We start from the raw sequence: 26,634 nt of genomic DNA, 5'->3' as shown, positions 1-26,634 counted from the left end.
AGAGACAGAGAGAGAGCGAAAGGGCAGAGGATGCCGTCGTTGTGTCCTCTTTACGGTCGTGGTCATTCGCGCAAGCTTATTTAACTCGTGGAATCCGCTACCAACGTTTTCTGATATACTTGAATTCGGTTCCTTTGACGAGTGACTATTCACTAAAATCTTGTAAGACATCCCAAAAGTTATAAACATTAGGTTACATCCATTGTCTACATTTCTAGATGTTCGGTTTGGCTGTTCTTGCTGTAGACGGCTTGCTCGACGCAAATACATTTTCAGGCGGAAATAAATGCTCGCGGCACTTAAGAGTAATGCACATGACTGTACCTGTTATGGAAATACTTTAAAATATCTTTAAGACATTTCGAATGGCAAACCATTCCTACAACAGCCATTGATTCCGTTCAGTCAGATAACGAAGCACGCGAGGATTCCTTGTCTTTCGCCACAGTTTGGAGACGCCGTCCATTCCTTTTGAGGCACGCATCACTCGCCCGTCCACAAACCAGCCCCTGTGAAGATATTGCCAACGTCCCTTTAAAGCAGCCGCCCCTGCGAGACAGCCGTCCGTGTAGAGCGGCCGTGCCTGCGAGACGCCGCTGTGAGACTGACGTCCCTGTGAGACGTCCCTGTGAGACGTCCCTGTAACGACAGCCGTCTCCGTGAGACAGCGGTCCCTCTGGAACAACTGTCCCTGTGATACGCTACTAGGAGGTAGACTTCCCTGTATAACAGTCACCCCTGTGGGACGACCGTCCAAGCCCGAGAGGCTCCGCTTACGCACGCTGTCAGTTGTTTGAGTGAGGCAGTTCCACCGCTTGCGAAATAGCCGAGCCGTCCCCGTCTCTGCCAGACGGGGGACGGCTGTGGCTGCGAGGCTGCCGTCTGTGGCGCCGCACACCTCCCCAGCCACCGCTGACTAATTGCGCCTCGATCGGCGGCAGGGCGGCGCCGATGCCGGCCTGGCGCGGCTGATAGGCGGCTGGTGGCCACGTCCGCCGCCCCGGGCCGGCCCGTAGGCCGTCGAGCCGCGTGGGGCGCCCGCGCCGAGCCGGCCCGGCCCGGCCAGCCAGGTAGCCAGCTGATCCACGGTGGCGGCGCGCCAGCTGCAGGTGGAACGAGGCATGGTGTAGCGACGGGGGGGGGGGGGGGGGGCTCCTGTCATGCCTGGAGCATGGGCTGCCGTCCGCATACGCGAACTCTGATCTGTGTATCCGGCGACTGGTCGTTCAATGTTCCGGTCGGTGGGCTAGGTGCACTTGATTCGAGGCACGTGAAAGAGACGCGTCGGTAGACTGAGTGGCTCGTGCGGCGCCGAAACCTGACGCGTGGCCGGCTGGACTCGCAGGGCACGCAGCCCACTGTTCCGTCCATAAAGTCGGGTCTGTAACCCCCACCCCGCCCCCCTCCCCCACCCCCAATACGAGACTCATTAGAACCAGGGCAGAGGCAGTATCACACTGCTTCGTGACTGGGCCGTCACAGTCGGGGTCCCGGAGCGTGACGAGCGTGCGCTGTGGCTGCACACGGCGATATCGCCTGCCAGAAATGCTGGGTGACCGCAAGGCACAGGTAACCGTCAACTGGATCTTGTCAGAGCTCTGCCCAGCTGCACTGGATCTTGTCAGAGTTCTGCCCAGCTGCACTGGATCTTGTCAGAGCTCTGCCTAGCTGCGCTGGATCTTGTCAGAGCTCTGCCCAGCTGCACTGGATCTTGTCAGAAGCGCATCTTGGTGTGCGTTTTGTCAGTCATCCGGCCGGACACGGCACCATATGGGCATGCTTTTTTGTTTTTTGTTCTTTTAAGATCAATCACAGATTTTGAATGGATGCATCTCTGGAATCGAAACTCGCGCTAAGTAGTGCTTGTTGTGTGGGCCCTGACCCCTATCATTCGAAAGCGCATCAATGCTCGGTACGGTCCACCCTGCCATCTGACGTCACCTGGCCTTGCACTCACATTTATATTTGTACACGTCGTGAGGTAACTCCACAAAGGAACCTAGTGTCAAGTCCATATGTGGAACGGTGAATCAAGTGGATAGAACACACAAATAACGCAAAACATACATGTGGTCATACATGGTAACATAAACCGAGTAGTCATTAATCAGTACCTGGCTGTCTTCGCATTATGTGGTCTCTGATCTCGATCTTGAAGCGCGCCGGGTTCACTGCACGAACAGTTGCCGGTAGATCAGTTAACGCAGTACTGATCGAGTAACCTAATCTCCGTATTCCAGACTCGGAGCGTATCGCCGGGGACGCGAGGTGACGCACACGAATTCTTCATCCGCCGCCGGATCTCGCGCGTGAGGGAACCTCAGTCGCCGGGTGGTGGTCGCAGACGTGAGACCGTCATCAGCTGCCGGCTCTCAATTATGGGTGCGTCACCTGGGAACAATCATCAGCCGCCTTTCAGCAGCTGCTCTCCTGTCAGCTCCTGTGGTAGTACTCGGTCGAAATGTTGGTGACTTACGGCGGATCAACATTGTTCAGCGCCGGGCAGGATCTGGCTGATTTTTTCAACAGTTTTCCATTAACCTGGTGGCTGTGGAGGTAGCCCGGTCCGCCGAGCTTGCAGAAGAGCTTTATGAGCTCCGAGTTCCGTGGCAGCTGGATCACCTCACAAGCAGTCGAGTCCGTGCGTCACTGGACTTCAATGACACGCTCATCTGCTCAGGCAACATAGCTTTGTCTGCCTACTACCCTGGCTGGCAGGGCGGGCACCGCGGGTAATCGAGCCACGTGCCTATAGGTTCCCAGACGCGCAGCTTGACCACTCCGTTACCGGCACACTAGTTCGCAGCCAAGTCACGTCGCTACTGAAGCGTGCTGTGAGCCGTCGCGTCCTGCACTGACTGTACCACGAGCCTCCCGATCCCGTGATCATTGGATCACCTCACCAGCCGTCCGATCCCGTGATCACTGGATCGCCTTACCAGCCGCCCGATCCTGTGATCACTGGATCGCATCACGAGCCGCCCGATCCTGTAATCACTGGATCGCATCACGAGCCGCCCGATCCTGTGATCACCGGATCGCCTCACCAGCCGCTCGATCCCGTGATCGCTAGATCGCTTCACCAGCCGCCCGATCCTGTGATCACTGGATCGCCTCACCAGCCGCCCGATCCTGTGATCACTGGATCGCATCACGAGCCGCCTGATCCTGTGATCACTGGATCGCCTTACCAGCCGCCCGATCCTGTTATCACTGGATCGCATCACGAGCCGCCCGATCCCGTGATCACCGGGTCGCCTCACCAGCCGCTCGATCCCGTGATCACTGGATCGCTTCACCAGCCGCCCGATCCTATGATCACTGGATCGCCTCACCAGCCGCCCGATCCTGTGATCACTGGATCGCATCACGAGCCGCCCGATCCTGTGATCACTGGATCGCATCACGAGCCGCCCGATTCTGTGATCACTGGATCTCATCACGAGCCGCCCGATCCTGTGATCACTGGATCGTATCACGAGCCGCCTGATCCTGTGATCACTGGATCGGCTCACCAGCCGCCTGATCCTGTGATCACTGGATCGCATCACGAGCCGCCCGATCCTGTGATCACTGGATCGTATCACGAGCCGTCGTCCGTGCCGGTCGGCGGTCGCCGCCGTGGGAGCCGGCGGGGCCGCCCTCCCAGCGCGGCGACGCAGTCGACCGCCAGCCGACCTCTAAACGACGACCGGTCGGTCGCCCGCCGGCATCGCACCGCGGCCGGCGGCGTCGGGGGCCGGCGGGTGACATCACGCAACTGGCGACGTCCGATGGCGATGTGGAGATGACTGATGACTGTGGTGATGACAAATGATGGCGTTACTGACCACATCTCAGAGCACGAGGCGCTTCTGGATGCGCAATCGGCACTCGAAGCCCACCGCTTGGCGTTGCGTTACAGTTCATACGGGTGAGAATAACGGCGCTGCAATGCGGGAGGCTGGCGTCGTGTTACAGTTTCAGCACGTGTGTTGTAATTCTTACGTCACTGTAATAATAACCAGGCTTGCGACGGCTGTACTCTCGGGTGATTGCACAGCCCGCCTGATGAGTCACTGAGTCATATGAGTGATCGGACTCTTCGGCTGCGTAACCAGCCGGGCTGCGATGCGCACACGGTCGCCGCCCACGGATTGTTAAGCCCGCGGCCGAACGGAGGAGCGTTACCGCAAGCTACATCTGTGCCAGCCTAGATGCGACTCAATCGATGTAGTCTAGCCTTTTGAGCACCCCCTCTGCCATAAGGAGGTTGGTGTGTCAGTCTGTCTACAGGCAACGGGCGCGGCTGCCATCGGTGGGTCAGTCGACGGCGGCGGTGAGGGTCGGGGCGCGCGAGGTCGCGCCGGGCCGGTCGTTGGGGCGCCGGCGGATGACCGCAGAGTGCAGCAGGCCCGGCTCGGCCGTGCAGGCTGACACACTGACCTGGGGCCGTGGCCAGAGGAGTTTCGGACACGGCGGCCGCCGCTCGGCGGGGCCGGCCGGGTCGGGACGGTCGCTTGCAGGCCGCAGACGACGACCTCTCACGCAACGACCTGACGCTCGTCGCGGCCTGTTGTCAGGGTGCGAGAGGTACTGGGGTTTCAGGGCGCGTCAACCGCATTGGTTATTTGCGCTTTTGTCAGGGTGCGGTGCTCTTCAGACGTAAGAAAAATGCCACTTTTATCGTAAGCAGGCATCATGCATTCAAGTTAAAGCCAATGCATTAATTAGCATGACCTTCATGGGGAATCACGTTTCACAGAAACCATATTGGCGGAATTTTTTTGCCCTATTCCTTGGCAAACAATGCACCAATTGTCTTCATAAAACGGCAGTCAGTGCTTCAGCGATTTGATCACAGCTTGTTCCGGTACATTTCGTGTCTACGGGCTTTAAAACGAAAAGGACGCTCAAGTGATGATACATCCGTCCAAAACGGTTTACTTGAAGTGTTGCTGGCTTCTTGCCCAGGGAATTGGTGTCATTCGGATGAGTATAAGGGCCCTTTTGCCTCATTATGTGACTTGTATGTGCGTTGATAGGTTGTATCTTCGGCATTAAGAGCCATAAAACGGACGTGAACCTTCATATACAGCGCTGAAATTGGTACGTCTCTATCACCGTTATGACAAAAAGACGTCCAAAACTAGCACCACACAAGGTGACAGCGTTCACGGCGTCTTTTTCAGCAGTTGCTCTGTCAATCGTGCTGTTGTCAACACACGTCGTGAATGTACACGCCGGCTCTATCCTTCTGCCAGAATCCCGGGCTCAATGGATGCAACACAAGCATACATATCACACACTCTTTATCGGCTTAAACATGATCAGAATATGCATCACTTGACCGTGTGTGATATACAGCCAATCCATAAATTAAACATCGGCAAACACAACCCTGGAAAAAGCCGTGCAGTATAAGTGATGCATGCAGCTCGCCTCACACTGGCAACACAGCCACTCAACAACGTCATCACACATTTCTTAGTTGCCACTGAAACGTGCAATCACTCCAGCTCGCTGTACATTGACACTGCTGGCCATAATCATATGCTGTCGGTGTAAAGGCAACGGTTCCTCTGACGCCGCGCGGCACGCGAGCGGCTCGAGCTAGCGCATTCACTTCTTGCTGGTGACAAAAGGCTCCGGTGAGGCCCAAGTATAACACAGCACGCACGTGGTGCTTGCAGTCAGGTGTTGCATCTCTTTCCACGACAAAAAAAATTAGTGAAACGGCGTTATACTCCCCGTTCAGCGGCTCAGAAAAGCCCTGCATAGCACAGTTGAATTCACACACTGCAGAATGATTGTAGCGATGTGTTTGAAGGAAGGAGATAATAAAGTAAATGGGGAGGATAGAGACGGGACATAGAAAGCGATATCGAGCACTGAGCAGACGGACAATGGGCGCGACGGACCCCACACGCGCGCGCTTCGGCCATTATTCTTCCGTCGAGGCGAGGCACAGCCAGCGCCTCGAGGCAGAACCTCCAGCCGCCGCCCGACTCCGATGCTAAGAGCCCAGAGCCAGCTCTCCTGGGCCCTCATCGCATGGGGCCTTGTACCGGCGCCCCTGGACCCGGCTCTCGAGGGGCCTCGTTGCGGCGCCGCTGGTCCTGCCTCTCGTGGGACCTCGCGCCGGCGCCTCTGGTCCTCCTCTCGCGGGGCCTCGTTGCGGCGCCGCTGCGCCTGGGTCGGCCTTATCGTGAGCCGGAGCTGGTCGGCGAGGAGCTGGTGTTCCTCGAGAGCGAGCGCCAGCTGTCGGTGTAGTCGAGCCTCATCGGCGCGCGCCGCACGGCCGTCACCCGCCGGGACAGCGGCACGTGACAGTTGCCGGCCAGCACGAGCGCCGCCGACGAGCTGCCGAGGACGGCGCGGTGTTAGGCCGTGACGTCACGCATTGTCAAGATGGCGCTCACTGCTGCCGGTGAAGGGTGGAAGTGGAGCTTCGCTGAGGACGTACACGGCTTACGTCTATACCTTGTCAAGCATAGTATTACAAAAAAGACAATCTATCACAGGTTATACTAATGGTTAAACTCCACTGCAGTTCTAGCGGCAAGGCGTATGTCAAATGAAGCTCTGGTGTACATCAACAGCACGACAATGTACGTTGCGTGGTCGCCCTCGCAATGATCAGTACCTGTGAGCCTTCTGTCTGATCGGATGCTCACGAGGAACGCAGTCCAGAAGCAGCTCCTGGCTGGAAAAGTGTGGGGGGCGACCGGCCGTCTGCTGTTCAGCCTGTTTGCTTTTAGACAGACGTGGCAGCAAAGTTCTGGGGGACGGGGACACCATCCGTTAGAAGAAGTCACACCAAGCAGGTGGGTTTCACCACATAGGAATTAGGGTTGAAGGCTAAAACCCACCACATTTATGTAGGCCGGTTAAATGCCCTTTGACCACTTAAGACTTTTGATGTGGTCTCCAGCACACTGCACTTAAGCGGACAGTCGAAGTATCTGGAGCTATAAAGTACACACCGTACGTTGAGATATGTAGGTCCCTGCTGTTCCCGGCTCCGCACCGTCAGCGGGAGCTGTCAGATCCTTACTGTGCCCGGGTCGGTGACGCAGCCGGAGCTGTCAGATCCTTACTGTGCCCGGGTCGGTGACGCAGCCGGAGCTGTCAGAGCCTTACTGTGCCCGGGTCGGTGACGCAGCCGGAGCTGTCAGATCCTTACTGTGCCCGGGTCGGTGACGCAGCCGGAGCTCGGGTGCGCCTCGTCTGCAGACTGCCCGTGGCTGGAGAGTGTCTCGGCTCCGAGGTGGGCAGCACGGAGACGGCTGGTGACGGAGAGCGCAGGATGACGGTCGGCTGCAGGCAGTTGTCACAGAGCTTGCGGGCCTTGCCCAGGCCCTGGCAGCAGCACGGGTCGCGCAGCAGCCGGTTCGCCCGGTACAGCGAGAGGTACTGCGACTTGGGCACCATCACGTACTCGATGGCGCGGTGGTCCCAGGGGTCCAGCTGTCCGCCGTCGGGCCGGGAGCGGCAGGCGCAGGGCGCCGGCAGCCGCCCGCCGCCGCCGTCCGCGCCCGCCGCCGCGCCCGACTCCTCCGACTCCGGGTCAGACCCTGATGAAGGACGGCGGACTGTCAGCACACTGGTCCCGCACTCATCGGACTGTCAGCACACTGGTCCCGCAATCAGCGGACTGTCAGTGCACTGGTCTCACACTCAGCGGACTGTCAGTGCACTGGTTCCGCAATCAGCGGACTGTCAGTGCACTGGTCCCACACTCAGCGGACTGTCAGTGCACTGGTCTCACACTCAGCGGACTGTCAGCACACTGGTCCCACACTCAGCGGACTGTCAGTGCACTGGTCCCGCAATCAGCGGACTGTCAGTGTACTGGTCCCGCAATCAGCGGACTGTCAGTGCACTGGTCCCGCAATCAGCGGACTGTCAGTGCACTGGTCCCGCAATCAGCGGACTGTCAGTGCACTGGTCCCACACTCAGCGGACTGTCAGTGCACTGGTCCCGCAATCAGCGGACTGTCAGTGTACTGGTCCCGCAATCAGCGGACTGTCAGTGCACTGGTCCCGCAATCAGCGGACTGTCAGTGCACTGGTCCCACACTCAGCGGACTGTCAGTGCACTGGTTCCGCAATCAGTGGACTGCCGGCACTTCGGTGCAAGATACAGACGCACTGTCAGAGCACCAGCGCTGGGTTTTAACAAACCAAAAGCACACTAGCTCCAGACTCCAACAGGCTGTCAACACACTAGCTCCAGACCCCAGCAGGCTGTCAACACACTAGTTCCAGACCCCAGCAGGCTGTCAACACACTAGCTCCAGACCCTAGAAGGCTGTCAACACACTAGCTACAGACCCCAGAAGGCTGTTAACACACTAGCTTCAGACTCTACCAGGTTGTCAGCACACTATCTTCAGACTCCAGCAACGGTCCTGATACCCGCGCCGGGCTCATCAGGCTCCAGATGAGAAAGGCAGCACACATCTGACAAGATTAGACTGCTCACCACACCGCTGGAGGCTCGGGCGCAAAGTCAAATATTGTGTTGTGTTTTCTTTCGTTGATGAGCCTCTGTACAAAATTTATGGTTTGCAGATTGATGACCCTATATCATGAAAGCATGTTGCGATCGTGCGGTTTTGTGCTCGCATAACATATGCACTAAGGCATGGTATTTCGGCTTTGTCAAAGGTAAACATTTACTTGCTTCATGCCGTCTTCCTCTCTCTCTCTTCTTCCTAATAAATTTCTCTCACGGACGAAAAAAACGAAAACGTATATTTCTTAGCTCAAGGAAAGAGCCCGTTAGGCTAGACAGGTACAATAGGAGCGGCGGGGCAAGGCTACACGCAAAAAGCTGTGCTTAGCAGGAATGCTCTTTGAGACGAAGCTCTACTTACTCTGATCCCAGACTCATCATCATCATCATCATCATCATCATCATCAACGCAAGACATACGGCCTAAATTTTGTAAAAGAACGATGACTACGTGCAAACATTTGCGCCTGCAACATCTCAGGTCGAGCTCAAAGAGCGAACTCGGCGACACCAAGGACACCAAGTTTGGTGATGGTGTGTAGTGAGGCGTTCAGTCGGGCGGCTTTTATGTGCCGAAAAGAAGTATCCGGCCGCCTTGTCTCCGCGCCAGGCTTTCTTTCCCAGGCATCACGAACGCTTCGTCGTACTTTCCCAGACATCACGAATGCTTGGTGGTGCGTGATCTTTTCTGCCTAGTGACAACGAAAAATTGAGACACTCGCCAACATTCCTAAAACGCACTTAAATGTAAGGAGCAGTCTAAAAACCGGTGATAGACATACTCCCGCCTGTTTTAAGGGCAGGCGTCATTTTCGTCCCTAGTTTTGAGCCGAGGTAGTTAGGTTCTGGCATACGAAGATATTTTGCTAGCCATAACCTCAATGAGGTAAAAAAACCAAGCTGCTGGACCTAATTACATTTTGACTGCCTGAGACCTCGTCTTACACGGTCATGTGACCAAGAATGGCAACACCGACAGCCGATAGCGCTGCCGCAAAGTAATTGGTTACGCCGTGATGCGTAATTTAACACAGCTGGGCCAAACATTTTTTTGAGATAACATTTTAATGGCATTGGTCGAAGGGCGAAACAAAATAATACTTAGTGGATTCTGTTTAAGCGGGCTATCTCGTCGTGGTTCCAAACAGGCATGCCATTTTCTGAAAGTTGAAAGATGAAATGGCTCAAGATGACTGCGTTCCAGTAGGAGGATAGATTTATCAAAAGATGACATCTTTGCTTTACTTGTTAATGCAGGGGAGAGACTGGTCGCGTTGTCACAGGCTGATGTAGCACATAGGACCGTAATATGTTGTGCATATTAACTTAAACTGCGCAAAATCTTTAAACGTTAACATAAAATGGAGCAAGGTCTCAATTTTGGCAGCTATGTCAGAGGAACACCACACAGAATGGCGAATTCAAGGCCCTGCAATGATGTATGATGATGATAAGATGTTGATAAACAAATAAGATGATGCATATGTCATATATGTCAGATATGTCGCTGTCGCATGTCGCTGTTCATCCAGAGCAGGTCCAGCTCAAGTGACACTTGGTATCACGACACGGTAAGGACCTATCGCATTTAAATCGGCGTAAAAATCAGGAGCCATAATCACAGTATATGTCTCAAAATGAATGATATGTCTGCGCTCTGTATCAAATCACATTATTTTTGTCACGGCATTATGTTTGTCTACAATTTGAGATGAATGCATATACTTATTTTGGTGTTAAAGCTGTTCACCAAGGACAATGCGTTCTTTCAAGGGCCGACAATATGTTGCTGCCTGCAGACAAAAGTGAGGAGTTACCAGATGGTCAGTGGCTTTGGAGAAATTTGAAATGAAAGTCCAGCAATGTTCACAGGCAAAGCTGGTGTTTCATGAAGTTCAGGCATTTCGCTGCCAGTGAACTCACGACCGTCTTGTTCGCATCCCCTCCAGTTCCGTCCCGTTTTCCCGGCAACAATGTGCCACTCAATCGCAAATAACTCATTTCCTCCGATTGGTCGCCGGAACTGGCCAATCAGCGGGCATTCTGTGCATCCTTGGCTAATCACACTGCGGCACCGTAGCGGAACAGCAGTCGGCGGCTTCCTTGTTGCAATCGGGCCGCGGGCGACGGGCTCGATGGCAGCGCGGCGGGGGTCGTTCACCCTTCTGAGTCGACGGCGCCGTCGCCGCGCCGGCTGGGCCCGCCCCAGGGCGTCACTCCCCCGCAGCGATGGAGCGGTTGCCAGCAGCAGAGTCGGGCCACGCGACCGCCGCGGGCTCGGCACACCACACTGCGGGCCGAGATTAACCCCAGCCTGCGCCGCGGCCTCGGGCGGGGCAGCGCTGGCGCTCGCTCTGAACTCGGCGGAGCGCCGCTCGGCCGGGCCTAGCGACCCGACCTCGGGCCTCGACCGACCGCAGACCGACGCGGCGACGCAGACGGCGGGCCGCGGCCAGTCCGGACCGGCGCGGACCGGGACCGCTGCCGGCCCAGGCCGCCGGGGACTGGAGCAGCACCGCGACCGACCGTGACGCCCGTCTACCGTCACGTGCGGCCCGCTCGGCGCTACGTGACGCGCTGGACGAGCGTCACAGGCGGCCGCGAACAATGCGAGCGCGGCCCTTTGTTGTCCGGCGAGATAACTGGGAAGTGGTGGGACCGGTCGTCGGGGACCCGCGCTGCTGTTAGGTGACCTAAAACAGCGTCGGAGCGCGGCAACGTTGACCGTAAGCCCGGTGACAGGGCGGTGATTAAGACGATGTGATGCGGCTGTGATCTTGTATCTACGTCATTGTGCCTAGCAGCTCGACATCCTTGCAGTTGTGCCGTTAGCTATTCTCTCCCTCGCTGTAACGTGTTCGCTCAACAAAACCTATTCAAAGACTGAAGCAAAAACTGGGTCAATACACTTGTTTTGCTGGACCGCACACCCTGGTCTGCAACCTGTCGTTTCTATTAGGCATTCTGTGTATAGCTTTACTTGATTTTTTACAGACCAGTGTGATGCAGCGGTTTAGCACTAAATAAGGTTTTGACAAATGCACTAAATAAGGTTTTGACAAATGCACTAAATAAGGTTTTGACAAATGAGTCATAGCATCAAAGGCATTTATACTCGACAAACCTCCTGCGTCTTCATCCTCCTAGTAATCTGATACACTGCTGCAAGGCATGAATGTTTGACGACTTAATACCAAACGACGCGTCACTGAATGCAAATGAAAAGTGATTCCTTGTCTGCACAACCTGTGCTGTTACATGAGGATGCACCGCTCACGTAGTTAAAGTTAGTTCGTAAATCGCGCAGGTCATAGGGACGCCGTGCTCCTCCTTGGCTCTGTCCGCTATCCAACGGACGGCGTTTCTTGCAGCAGCGATGATAACGTCTCAGTGCCGACGTTCTGATCGACTGCCGCTGGGGGCTGGAGGCCCCCGCGAGCAGCGGCCGCGCACATTGGCCACGGTCGGCTGGCCTCGTCAGATGTGACGCATGCGCAGTCACCTGTGCAACACTCCGGAGAGCCTGACCTGATCGCACCGATGGGAGAGCGTCAGGCACCGTTCTCACCGGTGAGATCCTGCGAATCGCTCAGATGAGTACCGTTTTGACCCGCACGCGGATGGTCAGGCTTAAGCCATGGAAGCTCGTCCGTGGCTGCTGCCAGCAATGTGCCTTTCTAACCCGCCCTAGGCTTGTTAAGTTTGCACCGTTCTGATCCGCCCGCAGTTTGTGAGGCTAGTAGCGTTCTGTCCCGCTCGTGGTCCGTAAGGTTATACCGGTCTGAGCCTCAGAAGCATGTCAAACGTCTGGTATGGCGCTGTCCGGTCAAATGTTGGCTGCAGGATGTTCAGTGCTCATTGCCTACATTGGAATCGTCCGGCTTATGTAGTCTGACGCTCACGGTCGTGCATATTCGTGGCAGGCTGCATCCATTAGTTTGCAAATTACTGGTTCACATCTACAGTTTCGCGACTTGCAACATTTCAGGCGTTGCGAATCTAGACAGCCTCCGTTCCTCACCTTAGTCAGAGCCACACCGGGTGAGAACTGCGGGGTCTCATTGCACGAGTCTGCCGGCGCGGAGCCATGGTGGAGGCCATGTCCCGGGCGCGTGAAATGGGGCTGGCGGTTCAAGCAGCACATCCACACACTGCTGATTGTTTCAGGGCTTACCGGATGCCGCGGCGCCGGGATGAAACGCCTGGCCGGCTTCGCACCTTGCCTCGGCACGCGCAGACACGAAATGCCGGCAGTGGGCGGCCAGGCGTGTCATCACGGACGCGGGTCGGGTGTGGTGACAGTGCACTCTCTGCCGAGTTCTGCTTCAGACCCCACCCTCAAGAGCCGAGCCCTCGCGCCGGGCCAGAGCTGCCTGCCTTTCCACCGACGCTCCTCAGCCCAGAGCTGCCTGCCTCTCCGTCGGGCTCTTCAGCCCAGAGCTGCCTGCCTCTCCGCCGACTCTTCTCAGCCCAGAGCTGCCTGCCTCTCCGCCGACGTTTCTCAGCCCAGAGCTGCCTGCCTCTCCGCCGACTCTTCTCAGCCCAGAGCTGCCTGCCTTTCCACCGACGCTCCTCAGCCCAGACCTGCCTGCCTCTCCGTCGGGCTCTTCAGCCCAGGGCTGCCTGCCTTTCCACCGACGCTCCTCAGCCTAGAGTTCCCTGCCTCTCCGTCGGGCTCCTCATCGCAGCGATGGACGTGGTCCAGCACGCCGGCCGAACGCGCGGGGGACGTCCACATGGCTTGTGTCTTGGCCGATGGCATGGTGGCGAAATGCGGCATTCACAAACATGTGTCGACAGTCAAATTGCTTCGTGCTTCTGCTCTTAACGCAGCCGAATGCACTTAAGTGTCCATTAGAAAATTGTTGTCGCTGAATGGTCAAACAAGAGCCAGAAACAAGTTAGTTGGCTATTCGGTTTTAGAGCGTGTCAACTGCAATGGGCGTTTGTACCCAACGGCAAAGTACAGCCGAGTACGTAACAAACAATACATTTTGTAAGTGTAGCAGAGTTTATGTATCGGGTTCATTCATCACAGTGTGCTGTGTTGGACAAAATGTGCGTCTTGCACCACTCACTTTTATGTTTTTTGTTCCTGATTTGGGAAATCAAACAAATGCTGTCAGGACAGGGAGAATGCAATTTATGGTACCATTGACAAATAAATTGATGCTTGGAAACCATTGATGTGTTTTGTCTGCCGAGATAAGGTTATAGTTGAATGAGCACGTGAGCTTAATACCCCCTATCATTTAATTTCCTCTGGAATGTTGATTGTTCCGTTTTGATTAAAGACCACTGGAAGCTCCACCACAACCAACAGGGACTCCATTACAAACAATGACCGCTCTCACCACCGCCGGCTCGTTCCACACGAGCGGCCCGGCAGCGTCCCCGCAGCACGAGAGGGGCCCTTGGACGCGACCGCACCAGACCTCAGCCACGGTGGACTCCCAATCCCTGCCTCCACCTGTGGTGGGCCTCCGCTCAGCGCCGACTATCCACTAACGGCCTGTGTTTTAGCAGCGATTCTAACGCCGACAAAGTCGGGGTTGGCAGTCACAAGGCTTCGGTCGCTCGACAGGTTCCCATGCCGGGGGCCGACGCCGTCCGTTCGAGGCGCCGTCGCTCGGTCACGGCGGGGGTGTCCTCTCCGGCCGGGCGGCGTCACGGCCCGACCCCGGAGGCTCCCCGGGCGAGCGGGACGAGCTGCGCCGCCGCCGCCGCCGGCGCCCCCGGCTCCAGCCGTCGGGAACAGTCTGGCGCGCGGCCGGAGCGTGACGCGAGGCGCCGTGACGCCCGCGCCGCGATCCGCGGTGTCACGCGATCTGACTGAGCACCGCCCGCGCGGCCGAGGGCGGTCCGTTCCGACTGATGCCGGCGGGTGGTCGGGAAACGTGCCCATGTATGCTGAGCATGGGAGAGCTTGCCTTCTTGAAGGTATGCGCACTTTTTGTGTGAGGTATTCCTGGTGAGTTCAAGAACCATGCCACGCCATCAGGGAGTCTAAGAATATAGGTAAGCTCATACCTGGTAAGCGTGAAGAAAACTTATTGATATGCTGTCTGATTGATAACGCAAATATATAGTTACGACAGTGAGGTCCGCCACGAAGCTCATGACTGGACGATTATCGTCTTTATTATGATGGCAGACCTGCGCCCAAAAACTGCCAGCGGGGATTTTTAGCAGCCAAACAATACCGGACTGGTCCCACCGGATGCTGATTCGTCAATCGGCGGGCAGCACGAGCTGGCCAGGGAGAACGCTGGCCCAAGGCTAAGTCATGTTCTCGGGATACCGTGCACAGCAAAAATCCATCCTGAACCGAAGCGCATGATTCACACGTACGAACATCTGAAAAACACGGCGACGCCTCGACTCGTTGGAGCCCGCATCGCCCGCATCGCGATCCACTCATCGCGTCCGTGCAGACCGCGCTCGGCACCACAACTGGCACAGCGGACCCGTCCATCACGCGGTGCGGGCGTGCCAGGAGGGCCGAACCGTTCCGGCCGCGTGGGAGAGCTGCGGCGGCGACGGCCCGGCCGCCGCACGTCCCCTGCCGGCGGCCGGCCGGTGTGGTCGGCCGGGCCGCACCGCACCGCACCGCGAAGCCAAACGCTTTGCTAACGGACCGCGCTGTCCATGTCGGGCCATTAGGACCCGACGCTCTCTCTGACGGCCATTAGCGGAGTGTCGTCTCGGATTGTCGCGGACGGCAACGACGGCGTGTCGACGGATGCCGGTGGGCCGGCTCCGTTCAGTGTGTTTCCCCTGACTGGTACAGGACCGATCATGATCAGGAGGACGTGCCCGACTGGTGGTACTCTGGTGACCGTCGGCCAGCGTAGGACTCCGGTCCCGGACCGGCCGTGGGCTGGTCAGGGTCTGCTCCAGCCTAAGGCTCCGGTCCCAGACTGGCCGTGGGCTGGTCAGGGTATGCTCCAGCGTAGGACTCCGGTCCCAGACTGGCCGTGGGCTGGTCAGGGTCTGCTCCAGCGTAAGACTCCGGTCCCAGACCGGCCGTGGGCTGGTCAGGGTATGCTCCAGCGTAGGACTCCGGTCCCAGACTGGCCGTGGGCTGGTCAGGGTCTGTTTCAGCCTAAGGCTCCGGTCCCAGGCTGGCCGTGAGCTGGTCAGGGTCTGCCCCAGCGTAAGCATCCGGTCCCAGACTGGCCGTGGGCTGGTCAGGGTCTGTTTCAGCCTAAGGCTCCGGTCCCAGGCTGACCGTGGGCTGGTCAGGGTCTGATCCAGCGTAAGACTCCGGTCCCAGACTGGCCGAAGGCTGGTCAGGGTATGCTCCAGCGTAGGACTCTGGTCCCAGACTGGCCGTGGGCTGGTCAGGGTCTGCTCCAGCGTAAGACTCCGGTCCCAGACTGGCCGTGGGCTGGTCAGGGTATGCTCCAGCGTAGGACTCCGGTCCCAGACTGGCCGTGGGCTGGTCAGGGTCTGCTCCAGCGTAAGAATCCGGTCCCAGACTGGCCGTGGGCTGGTCAGGGTATGCTCCAGCGTAGGACTCCGGTCCCAGACTGGCCGTGGGCTGGTCAGGGTCTGTTCCAGCCTAAGGCTCCGGTCCCAGGCTGGCCGTGAGCTGGTCAGGGTCTGCCCCAGCGTAAGAATCCGGTCCCAGGCTGGTCGTGGGCTGGTCAGGGTCTCCTCCAGCGTAAGGCTCCGGTCCCGGACTGGCCGTGGGATGGTCAGGGTCTGTTTCAGTGGTGGTGGACCGACCGATCAGGTCCTGACATCAGTCCCAGGCCGCCAAACACATCAGCGGGCTTCAGCCGTTTCACAAAGTCCCAATGGCGCCGATCGTCGGAAAAGACGCCCCACTGCGAATTTGAGTATCTTAATGGTGAAGTGGATCATTCGAAGTTTAAGTAGTCGAATAAAAGACCAAATGATCGTATTCAGCGAATATTGGCATGGTAAAACAGAGTTAGCTTATTCGAAAACACTTCAATATTTGCCGGAAAAGCGCACAAGTACTTAACCAAAATACCACAATAGCAATTGGGAACTAGTTAACAGTTAGCACTAGCGTGTCTGTAGCCGAAGGACACGATGGAGATGGAACACGCTGTGATCCATTTGCACCGGGTTTGAAAGGAAGATCACGACCCAATGCTGTAAGTATCGCCGGTGTGCCGGACTTCCGTAGGCCATGTCGAAGATCCGTGGGCCGTATCGGACTTCCGTGGGCAATACCGAACATCCGTAGTCACCCGCGCTAATAACAGCAACGCGTAGTGTGAGGATCAAAAGGTTAGCAATGCGTCAAATGTCATCAGGTTTGAGAGAGAGAGAGAGAGAGAGAGAGAGAGAGAGAGAGAGAGAGAGAGAGAGAGAGAGAGAGAGAGAGAGAGAGAGAGAGAGAGAGGGAGAGAGAGAGAGAGAGAGAGAAAGACAGACAGACAGACAGACAGACAGACAGACAGACAGACAGACAGACAGACAGACAGACAGACAGACAGACAGACAGACAGACAGACAGACACAGACAGACAGACGCCGATCTACCCATGTACTAGAAAGCATATTTTTGACTGGGTTCAGTTCATTCAGTTTTTGCATTTGCGCATGTGACCAAAAAATACAGGGATTCGCACGCCGAACTTGGACAGTGGCCTTTCTCCTTGCGCCGAAAATCTTCTCAATAGCAATTCGACTGAGAATTTGACGCATTAAATCCCACCTGACATACATTCCTGTGGATATATTCTTGACAATTTTGGTAAATATTCTGCACACTCTGCTTCCATATTCGAAGACGCCCAGCGTGGTGTTGCAATACCGACGCCAGGCTGAATACCAGTCTAGTGAGTTCTTACGTGCAAACCATCAGATCATATGGGGGATCGGTGCGCAGCCTCAGTCCTCAAATCTTGGTGGATGGTGTCCATCACATGCTCATCCACTGGCGCTGTTTTCTGGGAGTCTGTTACGTGGCCTTTACGGTCCGGAACACTAGCGTGGAAGTGTTTTTAACGACGTGAATTTCATTGCTGAGAGTGTCGGAAAATCGGTCCCAGCCTGGGGTGAGCGGGGATGATGGACCGTGTGAAAAGTCAGTCACCCGAAATGAATTTGTTGCTGCGATGCCACGCACAGTTCAACACGGCAGGGAAAAGTAGCGTTGACATTACAGGAAAATTCCCCGATTCCCATACCCTGTGAAGTACATTTTCCTTTCGCACTACGAAGCCTCTTTAAAACTACAAACACGCCACACCAAAGAAGGCCCTCGTTGGGCTGCACCCCTTCACCATCCACAGAATGGGTCACGCGATACCACATATACCGCCGCGCGACTATCCTTGTGTGAATGATCGGACCGACCAGTTGCGACCCGCATCACCGACCGTGCAGCTGCTGTCAGCGGCAGGCCAGCTGTCTCTGCACACGGCTAGTCAGGTGAAGTGCTAACCTCGCATTTCCGAGTGCGCTACACGGCTCGCGCAAGCTGCTATCCAGCGTCGTGATTTTTACAGCTGGTTTAAAGAGCGCTGCGGAGATGTTCTCAAGTCATTCACGCTGGTCTGTTATTATCTAAATCACTCTAAATGGCGCCTTTGCCAGTGAACCGGGTATTTTAACAAGGCGAGACAGAACAGACAGCTGGCATACATTAAAGCCACGCTGGATCCCGTGACGCTGATAGCCCGGTCTGCAGATCTTCACACGACGCCCGAGAAAGTGATTGCCCGTGAGATAGTACGTGAACGTTCCGGCATTCGCACTGCACACCGCCTTAAGTAGAAGCAAGCGCAGTTGACTGCAATCAACTCCAGCTAATCAATCAATGCAGATGGTCAGGTGTATCTACAGGTTTATCGTGTCCGACATGAGACCTTTCGATGACTGAATAACCTTAAAAGGAATCATGAAAAACGGCCAGCCAAGCGGACATTCATGTCGTCTCTCTAAAGCTAGCCGCCGAATCAATTTTATTTTCTGTTTAGAGTGGGCTTGGAAAGTTGTGAAAGATTGATAGAAAAACTTAAGGTAGCCTAAAACATTTTACGCTCTAGGAAAAGCTAACGATTGTAAATTCAGCATACTGCTCACTATTTAAGACTGTCGTCCATGCCACGCATTTTGGGCGTCGGCCAAGTGTGTGCCCGTTCATTCATGCACGCAAAAGAAACATCCACAAACGGACAGAGAGGCACTGTGGGTGCTTACCTGAGGCACAGTTCCAAGCGCTGCTCCTGCGGCGGGGCGGCATGTCGATGTAGATGTGGGAAGAGGGCACGGGCGAGCGGCCGGCGCCCTGGCTATTGTCCTCGGAGCCGTCGGAGCTCGTGTCGTCCCGCCGGCCGGCCTGGTCAGCGGCCCCTTCGCGGCGCGGATGGCCGCCAAACGCCGAGAGCAGGGCGCGGCGGGCCGGCCGCCGGCCGCCGGCCCTCTTCGCCGGCGCTCGCACCGGTGACGCCTCCTCCGCCGTCGCGGCCGCCGCCTCCTCCTCCTCGGCGGCCTCCTCCACCACCTCGGCGATCTCGCCGATCTTGGCCGAGCGGTGCAGCGTCTCCAGGTAGGAGCCCATGCGCGTGACGCCCTTGCCACAGAGCCGCTTCAGGCTGGACGACTTGGAGGCGCGCTCGAGCGTCTGTGCGGGCCGCGCGTGCTGTGTCGGCAGGCTGGCGTAGCCTGGCGCGCGTGGGTCGCTGATGGACAGACTCTCGATCTCCAGCAGGCTGTGCGACTGCGAGTGGTCCCAGTAGTGCGAGGGCGGCGCGAACGACGACGACCAGAAGTGCGACGGCTTGATGTGCTGCGTCGTCGCCGCCGGCGGCGGCCGCTCCACGCCGGTCGGCATCGCAGCGCGTCTCCGTCCCGGTGGCGACCGCTCGAGCCCGGCCCGGCGCACGGTCGACGAGCGGCGGCGCGTCCGGCGCGGCTGCGGACGACCGCGCGACTGCGGCGTCGGCCGCCGCGCCGCCGCCGTCGCCGCCGGTTCCGCTCGACGCGACCGTCGCCGGCGCTTGCTCGCGGCGCACTCTAGTTTCTCAGCGGTGCCGTTAAATCGCGCCGGCCTCGGCGACGCGGCGAGGTGGCGCCGCGGCCGCGTCATGTGCAGCACGCTCATTACAGGTGTGGGCCGCGTGCTGCCAACAGCCCCGCTCCGGGTAATGGGAGTCGGGCGGCGCTCGTCTGATGCCGCTGCGGGCGGACCGCCGCGCCCAGGTGCTGACGGCTTCTCCGGGGCTGACGGGGCACTCCGCAGCTGTCGGAAGCGGCGCGCAGCGCGCCTGGCGCCGCGGCCTGGCCAGCACAGCACCGTCCGCCGGCCACCGCAACGGACGTCACGCGAACAAAGAGAGGCTGTAATCATTCTATCAGAGCGCAGAAGTCTGGCGCGCCGTCACTTCTTCCGGACAAGCACAATGCTCCAGAGCTGTCGGCTTCTTCATGCCCGTTAAGAGTCCGCTGGCGCCTGTCGTCGATGAGCCTGGTCGCCTCTGCACGCGTCTCCAGACGAGTGCCAGGCGCTAACGGTGCCTCGCTGGTCGCCTTTGTCGTTCTATTTGGTTTTCTGGTTTTGTTTTTTACGCTCTTGTAAAAACCGCAATCGGATTGTTTTGAGCATGCTCCGAATCTGCATTCTAGTGCTCAACAGCGTGCAGACCTGTGGATCTGCTGTTTGCCGAGCTGCTATTCTGCTGTCCATGAACTAGTTGTGCAGGTCAGCTGCCGGTCTGCCTGCCCGGCGTCGGCGGCAGGGCGACACGCGAGGACAGCGTCGGCGCCAGCGCAGGTGAGAGATGCCGTGATGGCCGCGTCTGCCGCCAGCACGCGCGCCATCTGATGCATCGGACGCCACAGCGAGAGAGGATCCCGGCCGACCGGCGCCGGCCCGGCCGGCTGTCCCCTGCCGACCCCCCGCCCGCGCCCCCTCCGACCCCTCACCGGACCTGTCAGCCACGCGGCGGGGCGCCTACAATCGTATCAGCAGGTCAAACAAATGACAGATTACGCGCACCTTCACGTGGCCCCATCGACGTCGCGCGCTGGCCGGGCAAATGGACGAGCCGAGTACAGAGTCGTGTTTAGGGGGCGATTACGGGCTCTGCTGATTACGTGCCGAGGCTCGCTCCTTCGTTCTCCGGAATGGGGGCCGTGTGCGCCAGGTACATATAAGTTATCGCAGCAGGGATAAATCTCTGCCACATGTCAAGGTTCGTGACAAATTGACGGGCCGGGCAAGTCGGCGGGGGGGGGGGGCAGTCCCAGGAACTTGGGGAGGCCATGACAGTTGAGGGAAAGGCGCTAAACGGAGATTTACGTGCACCTGAGTTCTGTATTTCTTTAAACTGGATTTTCGTTTAAAAGTAGCGCTGAATGTAATGTTAACATTAGTGACAATATCCGCGTTCCACGCAGTGACATTGTGGACAGAACCTTGCAGCGCAGGAAGCCCATGTCGCGCTTAGTAAGCAATTTTGACACCAAAATTAACTCCCTTTGCCCATCCAGCCGTTAACAGGATTGCAACTCAAATACGTGTCGAATCTCTCACGAAGGCATACATATGCCTACATGTTACCGCATTGTTATCACATCCAATGCAAAAAGCCATCTGCATACTATTACGTGGCATGCCTCTCGTGACCCTTAAGACCAATCCAGACCCGTACAATGACATGAATTACTGAAAAGACTAAAAAAATGGCTGAATGAATATCGGAAAAGGTGCAAAATCAGCCGCAGTGGAAACTTACAATATCAGTATGTCCAAGAACCTGAACAAAACGCGATCCATGAGACTGTGAGACGGCCTTGATGTGTCTGAACCTACATCGATCTTGTGCACAGCGTGAGACCGGATGAATATACAGGCTTTGCTCCCGAAATGTGTTATTATACGCGCTGCGCATGGGTAAAATATCGCCACTTGCCAAACATGTGTTGAACTGCTCCTGCTTCCAGCAGGCAGAGTTTCGCCTGGCGTCCTGAGAGTTTTGCGGTTGTTCGGCGCGGCGGCGAGGCAGCGGTTTTGCGAACACAACGAATGGCTGCCTTTGGTTCAGAGCGGTACACACGTGGCTATCCTTCGTTTGACGAGACTGGAGCATACTTGTGCGCGTGCGCACAACCACTCATGAACATACGTTAGGCTATCATTGCAAATGCCATCTCATGCGTGGTTTTCTATCCAGTGCATCATACTGAAATACGGTTAAGTCATGCATAGGCACGTAGATACATGCATAATTACACGCCAACAAAACCCCACGTGGATGGGTACCTACGTTATATCATGAGTGTATATTTTCTTTTTCAGCGCGTTAGCTGTGACTCCAGCCACAGCCACAGTCCATGATCTCCAGGCCCGCCTGGGAGGCAGACGGCCGGGGACGGCGGGGCGGGGGCTGGGGCCGGCGCGCGGCGCCTGTGGTGAATGTCCTGTTGGTGCGCCCGGCGTCGTCGCGCTGGGCAGCCGCGCGGCGCGTGTCGTGGCCTGCGCCGATCCCACGCGCCGCGTCCGACGAGCCCCGCGCCCGCAGCTCGCACGCGCTGGCGCCTTGCAGTGATGGAGCGACGACGGTGTGCGGCCAACGAGGCGGATGCGTGGCAGAACCTCAGGGGAGGAACGCGCGATGGAGTGGCGCGCCGCGCCCGGCCGGGCCCGACAGCCAGCCATTACTGTGACGCGTCAGGTGGGGTGGCACGCAGTGTTTGGGGAATGTGTTACCTCCATTGTGAGCGGCGAACAGGGTCGATTGACGTCCCACTCGCTTCAATGGCGACGAGACTGCGCTCAAACAGGACGAGGTCTGAGGGTAATCTCGCTGTCACCGAGCCCACTGTCCGAGCGAAAACATCGCGGTTTCCCATTGTGCGGACGGAGACGTTATTGACGTCGACGCCCGGTGCGGTTTAAACGGTTCAGACACCCAACAATGGCACAGCGCTGGCCCACCGCGGTGTCGTGTTTGCGCTGCCGCGCCGCCGTCGCTGCCGGGTCCGCTCCGTCTCCGCGCCAGGGCCTACTCCGGACCGTCGGGCGCGGCCGTTCGCGGAACAGGGCGAACACGGCCGGGCCCAGGGCCGGGTGGGCGGACCACCGCCCGTCACGTGACAGCGGACCGAGGGTCGAGCCGGGCTGACGACGACGGGATTGATTTGTCCCCGGTCCGGCGACACGTGTCCCCCACAAGACGGATGACGGGCCGACAGCCGGGCCGTGACTCGGCAAACAGAGCGTGTTGTCGTCCATAAATGGATTGGGCCCATCCAACAAGCTTTCTGGTCTTATCTTTCCTAGAACGAGCAGGAAACGTCCTGAGCAAAAAGGCAGCCTTTCTTCCGCCACAAATCACGACCACTGAAGGTTTCATGCTTTTGCGCCTTGTCTTCGTTTGTTATGTCATGAGCTTAAAAATTTCACACTGGAAGCGTTACTACCTCGTATTTTCCACCTCCTAGGGTCAATGCTAATAAAGCCAAAGCATTTCAAAATTATTGCGAAATAAAGAAGCAGCCCCCGTCAAAAGAAACACACCAAATGAATCAACAGGTAAGTTGCTACTTGCTGCGTATTTATCTTAACAACTATTTTGTGTTAGGACTAATCCTTACAAGTGCCAGCGGCAGTAACATCGGTGACAGCATCGACCGTCAGCCAGCAGCAAACAACTTGTTGCGGATGTCGTGCGCCATCTAGAAAGAAAGACAACAGAAGGCAATATCAGCACGACGATAGCCACCGATTGTTCTCGGCCTCGAGCCTTAGTTACAACCACGCGCCCATACTCATCACGGCTAACTGTCTCCATCACTGCCTGCGCGACGGCCCCAAACCATGTGTCTCCGTTCCTGTCGTGCCGCTCTGACTGACCTCCGACTGCCCCCTCCTATGCCCTGTGACACATCAGCCCCTCCTCCCCCCTGTACAGCGGGTCGGTGGTGCCTTTGTGTCAGGCGTCTCCGTTCCCGCCATGCCGCTCTGACTGACCTCTGACCCCCTGTGACACATCAGCCCCCCCCCCCCTGTACAGCGGGTCGGTGGTGCCCCTGTGTCAGGCGTCTCCGTTCCCGCCATGCCGCTCTGACTGACCTCTGACCCCCTGTGACACATCAGCCCCCCCCCCCCTGTACAGCGGGTCGGTGGTGCCCCTGTGTCAGGCGTCTCCGTTCCTGTCATGCCGCTCTGACCGACCTCTGACCCCCTGTGACACGACATAAGCCCCCCCCCCCCTCCCCTGTACAGCGTGTCGGTGCCTCTGTGTCAGGCGTCTCCGTCCCCCACCCGCGCCATACATGTCGGGCCTCGTGTTGCAAGCCAACGTCTCTTTAAACATGGGTGGAGCGTGCGGTGTGGCAGTTAGTTATGCCAGCGACCACACCAGCTTTCATCAAAGTTTGAGCAATCTTACATCTTCCCATCGCAAGATGCTTCCCACTGCGCTCCGTCCCACCGGCCATGCCACCACTCTCCACCCGTGCCGGCCACGTGTCCCACCCTTAGCGTTCCATGCAAGAGCAGCGGACCACTGTTTCTGCGTCTTGCGTCAGTCAGTCCGTCGCGTGACCCGCACCAGCTGCGTCCGCCAGCAGCTGGCCGTGGACGGCGTGGACTGGATTTGCCGACTCCGGAGCCACTGACGACACCGAACCCCACCTGTCGAGCGCGACCGGACGACGGCTGACACAGATACGCCGGACGAGCGCCTGCCCGGCACCGGCCGGCGTCGCTCTCGGCTGATGCGCGTGACGAACTGACCCGGTTGTCGAGGCGTGCCTCGACAGAGCGCGTCCCCGCTGGCGATGTATCACGGCGGCGTGGCTGCTGACAGCAGGCAGGCTGAACGCGATGTCGGTGCCGGATCCGGCGCTGTATGTCAGCCCCAGATCAGGCGCGGTATGCCAGTCCCGTCTCCGGCGCTGGCCGTCAGTCCCAGATCCGGCGCTGTATGTCAGTCCCGTGTATGTTAGTCCAGTCTCGTCTCCGGCGCTGTATGTCAGTCCCGTCTCCGACGCTGTATGCCAGTCCCGTCTCCGGCGCTGTATGTCAATCCCGTCTCCGCACTGCATGTCAGTCCCGACTCCGGCGCTGTATGTTAGTCCCAGATCCGGCGCTGTATGTCAGTCCCGTCTCCGGCGCTGTATGTCAGTCCCGTCTCCGGCGCTGTATGTCAGTCCCGTCTCCGGCGCTGTATGTCAGTCCCGTCTCCGGCGCTGTATGTCAGTCCCGTCTCCGGCGCTGTATGTCAGTCCCGTCTCCGGCACTGTATGTCAGTCCCGTCTCCGGCGCTGTATGTCAGTCCCGTCTCCGGCACTGTATGTCAGTCCCGTCTCCGGCGCTGTATGTCAGTCCCGTCTCCGACGCTGTATGTCAGTCCCGTCTCCGGCACTGTATGTCAGTCCCGTCTCCGGCGCTGTATGTTAGTCCAAGATCCGGCGCTGTATGTCAGTCCCGTCTCCGGCGCTGTATGTCAGTCCCGTCTCCGACGCTGTATGTCAGTCCCATCTCCGGCGCTGTATGCCAGTCCTGTCTCCGACGCTGTATGTCAGTCCCGTCTCCGATGCTGTATGTCAGTCCCGTCTCCGGCGCTGTATGTCAGTCCAAGATCCGGCGCTGTATGCCAGTCCCGTCTCCGACGCTGTATGTCAGTCCCGTCTCCGACGCTGTATGTCAGTCCCGTCTCCGACGCTGCATGTCAGTCCCGTCTCCGACGCTGTATGTCAGTCCCGTCTCCGGCGCTGTATGCCAGTCCCGTCTCCGGCGCTGTATGTCAGTCCCGTCTCCGGCGCTGTATGCCAGTCCCGTCTCCGACGCTGTATGTCAGTCCCGTCTCCGATGCTGTATGTCAGTCCCGTCTCCGACGCTGAATGTCAGTCTCGTCTCCGGCGCTGTATGCCAGTCCCGTCTCCGGCGCTGTATGTCAGTCCCGTCTCCGGTGCCATGGCCGTAAGTCTCAGTGCTGTATGCCAGTCCCGTCTCCGGTGTCGTGGCCGTCAGTCTCAGTGCCTGAGACCGTGCCAGACTGTGTCTCAGTGCCTGAGACTGCACCGCACACCTGCGACGTGAGGTTCCCGCCATCGTTCGGGGGCACAGCTAGGCACCTTTTAATAGCACGCGTGACAGCTCGAAAAATATCTGCAGCGCTGCCGCGTGCCGCGCGTCTGCGGCGAAGTATCTGTGACCTCGAGCGAAAGCACTTTCCCATGCCTTCGTCTGCAGAGGCGCAAAACTTTGTAAAACTTACTAAAGAGGAATGATTGGTGATAGCACAGAGCAGACTTTCGAAACACCGGTTTTCGGTCATTTAGAGCCTGTTTTTAGCCCCGTATTTGGCGAGAGGCGTGGGTGGCTGGGAAGGCAAACACCGGAGAACCGACATGAGTTCCATGATAGTAGTGCTACAGCAAAAACTCATGCCGACAACAGCGCCATGTCATTACCTCTGCTGACAATGCAAACGCACGACATAAGTGCTTCGTGACAAAACTTATGCTTCAAAAACTTATATCCTCCATCACTTTTACAGCAGACTTCTACAAGCATGACTTCAGCACATGGCGCATACATGCAGCCATTAATTTCGTGTCGCACTTATGTCGAGTGCGAGTTTTTTTCATGAGGAGTAATGTCATGCATAAGTAGTGACTATAAGTTTTTGCAGCAAAGCTTCTGACGGGCGTAGGTTTCTGAGGTATGAGTTTTGTTGTGTAGCACTGATGTCGCATGGGAGTTTTGTGGCAGAAGCAATATCGCGTATGAGTTAGGTAGTCGGTAAGTTTTTTTGCAGTAGGAGTAACGACGCGTATAAATCATTTTGTAGCACCACTGGCGGTGTGAGTTTTTACTGTAACACTAATGTCGCGACACCACACGCGTAGGCTAATCGAGTATCAAATTTCGATGGTTGCCAAAAGCCGTTTGGGACAGACTCTAAACGCGGCACCAACGACAGTGGAAACGGCAGTGCAAACTGTGCCTGTTTCACTTCTTTGTAACTGAGAGTTGCTTTAGCCATGTTGACACCTTTTAACCAGCCCCCGGGCATCGCAAAGGGTTCGACACAGGCTAAAGATTTCCCAGTGGGCACATGACACGACATTTATCAACATGCACCAGGACGTTCTGCTTGGGCACTTTATTTAATATACTCGTTTTTTTTAATACC

The 26,634-nt window shown here is 57.3% G+C and overlaps 1 protein-coding gene across 1 annotated transcript; it reads right to left on the bottom strand.

Annotated features, from left to right (window-relative positions):
• Positions 1-5,422: 5,422 nt before the first annotated feature.
• On the bottom strand, positions 5,423-19,319 carry LOC119109224 (uncharacterized). Its single transcript, XM_037232817.1, has 5 exons — positions 18,978-19,319; positions 7,166-7,449; positions 6,626-6,760; positions 6,317-6,342; positions 5,423-5,427 (listed from the first exon to the last, which is right to left on the bottom strand). The coding sequence occupies exons 1-5, from the start codon at positions 19,317-19,319 to the stop codon at positions 5,423-5,425; spliced, it is 792 nt and encodes a 263-aa protein (XP_037088712.1).
• Between the last annotated feature and the right edge of the window lie 7,315 nt (positions 19,320-26,634).

Source organism: Pollicipes pollicipes, unplaced genomic scaffold, assembly GCF_011947565.3.
Source record: "Pollicipes pollicipes isolate AB1234 unplaced genomic scaffold, Ppol_2.1 Scaffold_7231;HRSCAF=8579_pilon_pilon_pilon, whole genome shotgun sequence".
NCBI lineage: Eukaryota > Metazoa > Arthropoda > Thecostraca > Pollicipedomorpha > Pollicipedidae > Pollicipes > Pollicipes pollicipes.
The sequence above is the reverse complement of the archived record's forward strand: the minus strand, read 5'-3'. Positions and strand labels throughout refer to the sequence as shown.

Bases quoted from the DNA above. Each gene is read 5' to 3' on its own strand.
- LOC119109224 (XM_037232817.1), bottom strand. From the start codon at position 19,319: ATGCCGACCGGCGTGGAGCGGCCGCCGCCGGCGGCGACGACGCAGCAC. The intron at 7,450-18,977 runs GCCGCCGAGGAG...GACGGCGGACAG, and splicing joins TCGCCGAGGTGGTGGAGGAG to CTGGACCCCTGGGACCACCG. The intron at 6,343-6,625 runs GTACTGATCATT...CGTCCTCGGCAG, and splicing joins ATCAGACAGAAGGCTCACAG to CTCGTCGGCGGCGCTCGTGC.